Source organism: Centruroides sculpturatus, unplaced genomic scaffold (genome assembly GCF_000671375.1).
Source record: "Centruroides sculpturatus isolate CEXI.00-Female unplaced genomic scaffold, Cexi_2.0 scaffold357, whole genome shotgun sequence".
NCBI classification, from domain to species: domain Eukaryota; kingdom Metazoa; phylum Arthropoda; class Arachnida; order Scorpiones; family Buthidae; genus Centruroides; species Centruroides sculpturatus.
The window spans coordinates 503,996-515,021 of record NW_019384703.1 but is presented as its reverse complement, the minus strand read 5'-3'; the positions used below and the strand labels follow the sequence as shown (position 1 = coordinate 515,021).

General features: G+C 31.5%; 1 protein-coding gene across 1 annotated transcript in view; it reads left to right on the top strand.

The window, feature by feature from the left end:
- Nucleotides 1-3,034: 3,034 nt before the first annotated feature.
- Nucleotides 3,035-11,026, top strand: part of LOC111627606 (lysoplasmalogenase-like protein TMEM86A) — a 20,113-nt gene continuing 12,121 nt past the window's right edge. The window contains exons 1-2 of the mRNA XM_023371193.1: nucleotides 3,035-3,055; nucleotides 4,985-5,378. Of these exons, the coding sequence (XP_023226961.1) occupies nucleotides 3,035-3,055; nucleotides 4,985-5,378 (415 nt within the window). The remainder of the gene's footprint in view (nucleotides 3,056-4,984; nucleotides 5,379-11,026) is intronic.

Here is an 11,026-nt window from a genome sequence, read left to right as displayed (position 1 = left end):
ATATTACCACTATATATATAATCAAGATGGGTTAATGATGATAAAATTGATGATGATGATGATAAGCACAGAGCTCAAATGGTTAGGAGTTGAAAACTGGTACACAGGGTATGTCATGAAAATGTACACTAAGAAGATATTTTTCAGAATTCACCTCTGTGTGGAGAGAGAGATGTGGTTAAGGATTATCCTGAAGAACTCTGTTCTACTGTATTATTTTAAATGCAGTTTTTGCAGGAAATTGAATATATTTTTAGATCCATCTAAAAATCTCTAATTAGTCTCAGAAGATGGGAACCTAATTCTTGCATCTGGTGAAAATGGGTAAGATCAGCTATAAAATAATAAACTTAATATTTGCTATCATTACTTTTTGCCTGAGCAATGCCAAGCTCATCTCCTAGTAAATATATACTTTGTACTGTACATGGATTATACAGGATTTGTTAATGAATAATAAATAATGGCTTTTTATTTCTTCAAAACAACATAGATTTATGGTTGTGGATTAATAACAGAATAAACTGTTTTAATTAATTCATCCTTTAATGCCCATACTATGCATTTTTGGAATTTTACGTTGAAATTTGGCATTCTTACTTAATCTTAGATTACTTTCTAAGAAGCCATGATTAGATTTCTCTGGGATAATTATCGTAATGGTCATAATTATCGTAATATAATTAATCATCTTATAGATAGAATGCTGGACAGAAACTATTGGTCGATGCTTGGTTGAGATTGAATGGTTCGTAACTGATGAAGCACAGAACAAAAAGGTATGGACATGTGTTTGAATTACCTTTTTATAATTTTTGTTAGCTCCACCTGGAGCAATGGTAGTTCACATATCAAGCTCCACAGCACTCTCACCAAATTCCAAAGATACGAGGAGTTAGAGATACTGCAACTTGAACTTGACATGTCATCTCAAACAAGTGGTTGCTGGAACAAGAAAATTACAAATCTGTCTTACTGAACACCAGAGCAAGATCCATAACAACAGGTGCACTACTGAACTTTCAAGAAGTGTGGTAGAAAAGAATTGTATCCTGAAATGGAGTAAGACTTCATTACTTTTGCATTCTGGTGACAAAAAAGTTACTTTTATCTGGGAGTCAGTATTTATTGAAAAGATGGAACTATGTAATACATCTACATTGAATATTCTAGGAATTTGGGTATTGCTTTTTAAAAATTTGAGCATTTAACACTTATGTTATCTCCCTTTATCATTTTGTTTTATGTAATTTTTATTATTTTCTATGCAGATTTATCTCTATGTGCATGTTATTGTTGTAGTTTAAATTTATTTAACATTGTATTCCAAAATACAGTTTTCATTTTAAATATGTAGTGCTCCTTTTTCTAAAAATTGAATTGTTCTAAAGCTGTATTCTTTTACCTGAGGATGACATTATGGAAATGTTGAAAGTGCTTGTGTTAATAAAAAGTGTTTTAACACCAATAGACAGTAATGTTTTAGTATTTTAACAGTTACATTTGATGTTTTCAACTTCTACAGAAAATATTTAGTTATTTATTATATTAGTAATTTTTAATTAACTTTTTTCCATTGATTCCCGATTGACATCTAAGCCCAAATCAACCCCTCTCAATGTCATATTGACCCCTGTGGTCGGTATTGACCACTTTGGAGACCCCTGCCTTAGAGGTACAGTCGAACCCCTATAACACTGTTGATTATTCTGTTTTATATGAATTCCATGTTGTATGAGTCACTTAGATTTTACAAATACGTGAGCTGTTCACAGCCCAGCACACGTATTTGTAAAATCTAAGTGACTCGTACAACATGGAATTCATATAAAACAGAATAATCAGCAATGTTATAGGGGGGCCGACTGTATTTTATAAACATCTGGCACTGTGCTGAAATCACTTGGATCCTTCTCATTTCTAAGAAGCTTAAACATGGAAGTATGTCTTTAAGTTAATCATGTACACATATGCGATGCAATTTCCTTATATATAGTATGCATGTGACAATCATAAGTCACAATCTTACAGTGGGAAATAGATTCTTGTAGTGCTGCAATATCAATGTGAGCACCTCTCAGTGCACTGCCATGTTGTATTACTCTTGCTTCCTGTCTATGGGCTAACTTATAGACTCAGCCTTTGGGTAGCTATTGCATTGTAGCTATATTTGCAATTGCTTGGCTTTGCTTTTATGTCCTTCATTCTATTACAATGAGTGTAGACTGTTTTTGTAATGGCTTTAAAGGGTGTTGTAGTTAAAAAGATTGTTGGAGTTGGCTGGTATATATATACAGTGGTGATATTCAGCGGGTTTGCACAGATTCAGCTGAACCCGTTGTTAACATTTTCAAAGTTTTCCGAACCTTGTTAAACACACGTAACATTTCTCAGTGGTTTTGTTTCTTTTAAAAAATATATTAAAATATATGTATTATACTCTGTAACACTAATAAACTAGAGCCTTATATCCCTTTCGCCTTGGTGCGACCTCCCTCAACCATTTCAATCTCAACTGAAATGATCGACTCAATCACGATCAACTCAAGAGAGTTCTTGAGACTAGATCCAGTCATAAGATAGATCCCACAATCCCACGCATGTGAGAAAATACGAGATGGCTGCGGAACACATGTCAGGCTACCCTTTGGGGGGTGGCGACCCCCTCATTCGGAGGTTAAATCTTACCCTTCTATTATTAGATATATTGCAAGAAAAAGTTTTGTATTTATTTCTAATGAAAACTTCCATTTTGTTTGTCAGTGTTTGTGACTTACCACATAGTTATGTCAGTTTTATCATCGTGTGTAATATATATTCTGTTTAGGTTAATGTTACCTTAGGTTCCAAGATGGCGGCGCTACTGTTAAGTTCGTTTCGTTTCCATTAGATTATATACATTTTTAGTAGACTTTATTTTTTTATTTTGTTCAAGAACTACCGTGAATAAATAACTAGTGATGTTTGGCACTCAGCGGCCTGCCGGCGGCTCCCCTCTGGGAGGAGTCCGTCTGAACCACAAACAGTCGGAAGCATGGCCATCTTGGAACCTAAGGTAATATTAACCCTTTTTTATTTATATGGGTATCTTAAGGTCAGTTTTTGTGCTAATGTTGCTAATGCACCATTTGAGCGAAAAAAAATTGTTAAGGAAAAATTTTCTGTTAGCGAACCCTTTGTTAAATATTTTGAATATTACCACTGTATATATACAAGTGAAGTCTGGTTTATAATAGTCCTTAGTATCAAAACTCTTACCATTGAAAGATATATCTAAGAAATGTGCACTGTCATTACTAATTTCATCCAACTCCAGAATCAGTTCATATAGGTTGTCATTCATGGCTGGATGAATGTTAGGTTTAGTCATTGATGTGGCGGTATTTTGTGCCATTTTTTTCTGTATTTAATTACAAGTAAACAATCTCTGACTTTTAGTAGTACATTTCTCTGACAAATGCTTTATCTATCACAGTTCATAAGGATATGTGGACTTCAATGCTGCCAAACTTTAATATAAGAAATGTAAAATTTAACTTGAGATATCTACAAACTTCTTTTATTTATGTTTATTAGATTTTGAAATTTTTTACTTATTTTTATTTAATCATGTAAAGAAAATTTCAAGAAGTTGTGACTGTCCACCATATTAGTGGACAGCCACAACTTCTTGTTGACCTTTTGTTCTTCTGACAATTTTTCCTGCTCTCTGCTCTTTGTTCTTTTTACCTTCTAGAAATTTTTAATCTTAAATAATTATTTCTTCTTGGAGTGAAGGTCACTTCCTAGAATTCACCATCATCATATGCGAGATTACCTGAGGACATAGGAAGCTAATGGAAAAAGGCACAATGAACATTTATTTTCAACGAAACATTTACAGAACAGAACAAACTTCAAACATTCCAAAACTCTAGCATTCCAAATTCTTATTTTTAAAATTAAACAATGACCAAAAGGAGCACTATATGGCAAAATTCTCGCAATTCACAACAGAAGCAAAGGAAGGTCACTTTTGGGTTGGTAAGGAGAAAGACTGCAGTGTCCAGTGCCATAGATATGGATGCACCTAGAACTTCAAAATTCCAGCACCAAAGTTAGCATGTTAGAGCCAGCGTTTTCACTTGAAGAGTCCAAATGTGTGACCGGCTGTTGGAATCAACTATTCAAAAACCCTCAAGAACCAACAGAAAGGAATATAGGAACAAGTATTTTTTTGGTCTAAGAAGCTCACACATGGCCCTCATGGTAACTGAATGACCTGGGTATTCTTTCCTATCCTATCCACATCTTTTCTACTTCTCATCTCTATTTTCAATTTTCTTTTATTAGAGTGAATGTAGTATTAAGGATTAGTTTTAGGAAAATTGTTATTGTAATAATTATTTGTGTTTATTGTATTGGATTAGTGTGACATGGCTATTTTTATTTTTGTAACTATTCTGCCAACAATTGGGTTTAGGGTTACTGCCAGAATGCTTAGAGTTGGCATCCTTTACTGAACCAGTACATAGTTATATCATATGAAAATAAATTGAGTTTTTAACATCTACTACACATATTTGTTTTTCGTAGTTGTCTAACAAAAACCTTTTCATAAAAATATCCTTCTCACAAAGTTTATAAAGAAGTTTAAAAAAATCATTAAAATATACACAAAAAATTAGATGAGTTTAAAGCATATAAATGTATTTTTTTTAGTTTATAAAAGTGTATAACTAATGTAGACAGAATATTTCCCAAATACTTGCAATAATAAGCAATAACTTGTTTCTTAGAATGTCTCAACTGATGATTATTGAACTGAAAATTAACTGATTTATAGATATTAAAAACAGCTTTAACAATAAAAGGCTATAACAATTTCAATAGTAATTGATGGTTTTTAATGGTCTTAAAATATTGTTATTATTTTTAAATAATAATAATAAAATAATGAATTAATTATTTCATTATATAAAACTTCAACTTTTTTCAATTTCAGTTAAAAAGTGTTGGACCAAAATTAGTGCCATTCTTCAAGACTGTTGCTGTGTATTTTGTATTAGCCATTCCTGGTGATAATCCATCCTGGTTTGCTTGTCTTATCAAATGCTTACCGGTTGGATGGTTATGTATATTTGTTATTCTACATGGAATGAGTCTAGATGAAAAACATACATACTCTAGAAGAATTTTAACTGGATTAATATTTTCTTGTTTTGGAGATCTCCTTCTAATTTGGCCATGCTACTTTATTTGGGGAATGTTATCATTTGCAATAGCTCATGTTTTGTATATACTTGCATTTGGAATGTCACCTCTGAATCCAATTGCTGGATTAGTATGTATTAGTCTGGGCACTACTGCCACTTACATCATGTATCCTGGAATGAGTGGTAATTATAATTTATAATAGTTTTTTAAATTTCTGTCATATTTAAATTACAGTAGCCTTTCATTATATTGTGGATTTGGATATATCACACATTTTTTTGGTCCTTAAATTTTAAAAGCACTTGAATCAATAAATTTTAAATTATCTGTTGCCATTGAATTTCTTTATGCAATGAAATATGGTATTTTATTTCTAACATTGTCTTTGAAACTAACTGAAGATGAAACAATAAATTGATCAAGATTAGTGTTGCCATCTTTTGAAAATCGCTGACCTGGATAGCACATCAGGTTTGTTTGAACAGAAGTTCCTGATGCATGTGCAATGTCATTTTAGAATGCGAAGAATAACGTGCATGCCGGTTCTAAATCAGTTACAGTTAGGGACTAGGGACTTGCATAGGAGTAACGTAAGTAACCTAAATTAAGAAAGAATGAGTACAGATAACTTAGTTCTATTTGTGACATGTACTATCGTATAAACCAAAAAAAAAAAAGTAATAAAAATAAAAAGGTCAACAGGGTTTGTGCGCCACATGTCGATGTAAACAGACTAACATGGCAGAATTGCAGATGGGTTTCAGTGTCTGAGTTCTTTCGCTGTTAAAATAGTATAAATTTGTAACAATATTTGCAAGAACTTTGTTTCATCATAATTTCACAATTCCTATGAAATTCCGGGACAAAATTAATAGTTCACCCAGACAGTGAGTTAATTCCTGGACTGTCCGGGTGAAAACTGGAAGGGTGGTAACACTAGTCAAGATCTATATATGCAAAACAGGTGGACAAATCAATTATTTTATTTTGTTTCTTTTTGATATTAAAAGTTATTTATTGGTTTTACCTACTGTCTCTACATTTACAAGTTTCTGTGAATTTTAAATTTCACACGTTTATGTGAATTGATGGTATTGTGTAAATTCACATAAAGGTATGAAATTTAAAATTCACTGGGTAATGTGTAAGGAAAAGATTTGTTTATTTCTGAACAGAAAGTTCTAAAATTTTTATATAGTAGTAACTATTTTACTTTTTAGAGAATTTTTACTCTTTTTAATTTTATAAGTTTTGATGTTCAATATTTTTCTTTTTTAATTTTCAATTATTGTATCTATAATTTTTATTGGAAAATATAAATTACGTGAATTTTTAATAAGTGATTTATTATGAAATATAGTACCATATAATAAAATTACAACTGATATTATGTTTTTATATTTGACAGTATTTGTCTTTAATTATCATTGTTAAAGAAACAATAATGCTAAATGGGCATTCATGGTACTGATGTTTATGTAAACATCAATTAATATGATATAACCATGAATAAAATTCAGTATTGCAAAAATAAGCTTATTTTATATCAGAAATCCTTGCTGATGAAAGAATAGAGGATAGAGATTCCATAGCATGAATTTCTGTTTAGTAGAAGCCCAGAATTTTTAGTACTCAGTTATACAGTATTGCACTTTTTCTTTGTCTCCTGACAAGCACAATATAACAAGGGGCTACTGTATTTTTATATTAATATATAATAAACATTATGAATATAAAATTTAATGATTCTAATTAAAGTGGGAGGGCAAAGGCTGTTTAGAATTTTTGCATTGGGCAAGTCAGAAATCCTGATAGAACTGGTATTTTACCTGAGGTAATATATCAAATTTGCTCGTGTTTTGAGTTTATTGCAAATTTTGGTGAAGTCTGGCAGGCTCAGGTCTAGTAAATTTACTTAATCTCATCTCCATGCAGTTTTGGAACCTGACACATTATCAATGTAGGATGTTTTGATTTTAAGATGCAGACATATTCCACAGCACAGAAACCACCATATTTATTTATCCGAAAATTGACAGTAGAATAGATATCTGCTTTATATCGGTATGATGTCCCAGAATCAAATCCTTTGGGAAACTTTGGAGCTAAAGAAAAGAGTATAACTTGGAAATCCTCTTTACAAAAGGCTTTAAACTTGGAATGTACAATCTTGTTTTTCAGAAAGAAAATCAGCAAATGTTTAAGAATTAATGGCTTAATGGCTTCCTTGGAATTTCAGAAATATATGAGCATTACGGGCCATTTTTTTATGCTAATTTTCAATCTTTCATTGATTATGGATTGCCCATCTGGTCAATAGCTGCACCTTCCCTTTTACATAAGATTACTACTGCTATTATTAAGATATACCTCAAGTTTAACAAAATATGTAATCTGCCTTTTACTATTGACTCTAATATTGCCAGAATTTGCCTGTGCTTCCCATCTTTATTCAAGAGGATTAAATATTTTGATTGGTTAATATATTACAAATATTTTAATGGTCTTATTTATCAAGATTGCTTTTATTTTATATTCCATCAAGAAAACTTTGCTCATTTACTTACATTTTTGCCCCTTTTTATCATTTAAATCTATCCAAACAATCTTTCTTCTACCATATATCACAAAACCGTAATACTGTAATTTTGATCTTTTAGATTTTAAATTGAAATGTAAAAAGACATTTTATCTCTGTTAAGATTTGTTACTGGATTTTATTTTATTTTATTTATTTTGTTCTTTTTGTTTTAAGGAGTGTTATTTGTTTTTACAATATATGTTTTAGTAAGGAGGCAGAAATCAAATGTCTATTCAGACTTTTCCTGTAAATTTAATGAAATAAATAAATAAATATTGGAAAAATCAGGTGATATTAGGAATGAGGAAGGATTCAAAATAATTTACTTGAGTGGTAAAGAACTTGAGAAAGAAATTAGTATTATATTTAAAAATCAGATAACTAAATATATTGAAGGAAACTGGCAAGTTTGGTAGAACAATTGTCTCCAAATTAAAATTAAATACAATTCAATACTGCACTCAAGTATTCATACTGACCATTATGATGAAAATAATTGACAAAATATACAGCAAAATTAGACAATGTGTTGATATAAAAATCAAAAGGGATATTTTAATAATTGGTATTATGAATGCTAAAGTTGGGACGTCAGCAGGACAAAAATAATAGGATCTTAGAGACTGGAATAGAGGAATGACAGGAAATAAATTAGCTAATTTCTATGTAGAAAATATTATTTGTAACACAGTTCAAATACCACAAAAGAAGATTATAGCATGTATATGGAAAATCCCAGGTTCTAAAGAGACATCGGCTGTCTCGGCAAACTTATAACATTTTGACTAACTCCTGATACAAAACATAGTCAAAAATACAGTGATACCCCGAACTTACGCGATAGGTGGGACTGAGCTGTGACTGTGTAAGTCGGGGTATAATTTCGCATATAAATACATACAAATAATTTTTAATTGGGGCCGGAGACTAAAGAAAACAATAATTTAGAAAAAAAATTTTTAATAAAATCTTAGATAATACATATGTATAAAAAATTAGGCCTATATTATTTTACAATTTTTCACATTTACTTGATTATTACGCCATAATTTTAACATTGTTTCCATCTCAGCGATAATTCCATGATGTTTACAAATGATGTTTGAATTTAAAGATTGAGCATTTTCACAGCTTTGAGAATTTTTTCTTTGCCTTTTATAATTGTTCTGACCGACAATTCGGTAGATGAAACTTCTTTGCCAATTCACAAATTTTCATTTTTGTACCGAAGTCTTTAATAATGGGTACGTTCATAAAGTCAAACGAGTTAAACGCATTAGTAACGAATTGTTCGAAAAGTCTAACGAAATAGGAATAACGATGACGTCATTCCCGTTTAACTCGTTCGACTTTATGAACATACCCAATATTAACTTTACATTCCAAAGATAAAGTTTTTCTTTTTTTGTTTGATGCAGAAGAATTAGTTCTACTTCGTTTGGATGACATAGTAGAGTCTCTCGAGTCTCCGTAGATATAACAAACAGAAATATATAACACAAAATAAATTGTAGCTACGTGTGGATTCCGCGCGACACATCCGAACATGTAAGCTGAACAATAGTGTGGAGGGAGTGAGTAATCAAGGGTTGTGTGGCGCACAAACAAAAGACGAATCGACGAGATTTGAAAATCGCATAACTCCAGGTTCGCATAAGTCAGGGTATTATGTACAAAAAGTTAATTCAGTGCAGACTGCAATAGTGATCACAACATGGTTGCCATAATGAAACTTAAGTTAAAAACACATCAGAAAAACTAAACTTTACAGGAATTAAAGTAAGAAAAATTGATTCAATTAGGAAACGAGTTAGACGAATTTGTATATTTACCTTAGGGAATGTCCACAAACCACATAACCCAGATGAAGGAGATTGAGGGTAAGTCAGTGGCTGCCATGGACAGTGAGAAGAGGGATCTGAGTCTGGTCACATAGTCTAACCTTTTTAAAAAATTGTCCCAAATTGAAAGTGTGTTATAGACATGACATTGTGTGCATGTAGAATCTGGAAAAACTATTAGCAGAATCAATACTGAGCAGAAGGAACAATAATTCAGCAATATTGATACAGAACTGGTGAAGTGATAGCATTATGAGATCAACATAACTGTACAATTATAATTATTTTGTTTAATTTATTATTATAAACATTATTTAACAGGGAATAATATGCAATATAGTTACAAAAAACATAGAAATACATATTCTACAGTTTTATCTAGTGTGACATTAATAATTACTATGATATAACGTAAAATTTAGAAGTTAAGAGAACTGGCAACATTTAAATAAATAAGAAAAACTATTTAAAAAAAAAACCATTGCCACTGAACTTCCAAGTGTTACAATTGGTATTTGTGATTCATGTGTTTTTGTTTTATTGTGTTCTTGTGTTTGTTTAGGAGAGTTGAGAAAAATATTTTCCTATTCTCCCATCTGGTACTTAAATTTAAAAACAAAATAAGAGTATTTGGGGGACTGGCTTCCTTAGAATAAGCAGTTTTGGGGATAAGGATCACTTGTCTGGCTGCTCATTTTTTAAATTTCTTTGATGATGATGATGATGATAATAATAATAATAATAATCACATAGAAAAAGGAATCCTGAAGAAAGAAGATTTTGCACTTGGAAATGGGGATCTTATTGAATCTGTGGAAGAGGGCAAGTTCTACAAGTATGTAGGACTCAAACAGGCCAAACTAACCAAACATACACAAATAAAGCAAAGATTAATTAAAGAATACCAAAGTAGATTAAATGCTATTCTCAGAACACAGTTAAATGTAAAACACACAGTTAAAGCAATAAACACATACATCATCCCTGTACTCACATACTCTTTTGGAGTTATACATTGGACTCACACAGATCTCGAGCAACTCCAAAGGAAAACAAGAACAACGCTTACTAAGCATGAACATCATCATAATAAATCTGCCATAGAAAGATTAACCCTTCCACGTAAAGATGGTGGACGTGGCCTGATTGACATAGTTAACCTTCACTACAAACAGATATAGTCACTGCGACAGTTTTTCTACAGGAAACAAGAAACATCACAATTACATAAAGCAGTAACTCTAGCAGACTCAAATAGCACACCATTAAACTTACACTCTCATCATACAGACATGACACAACACATAAAAAGCATAGACAACATTAAGCAATCGTGGGCTCGAAAGACACTCCATGGCAGGCATCCTTATGACCTGGCCCAGGATTTTGTTGACAAAACTGCGTCAAA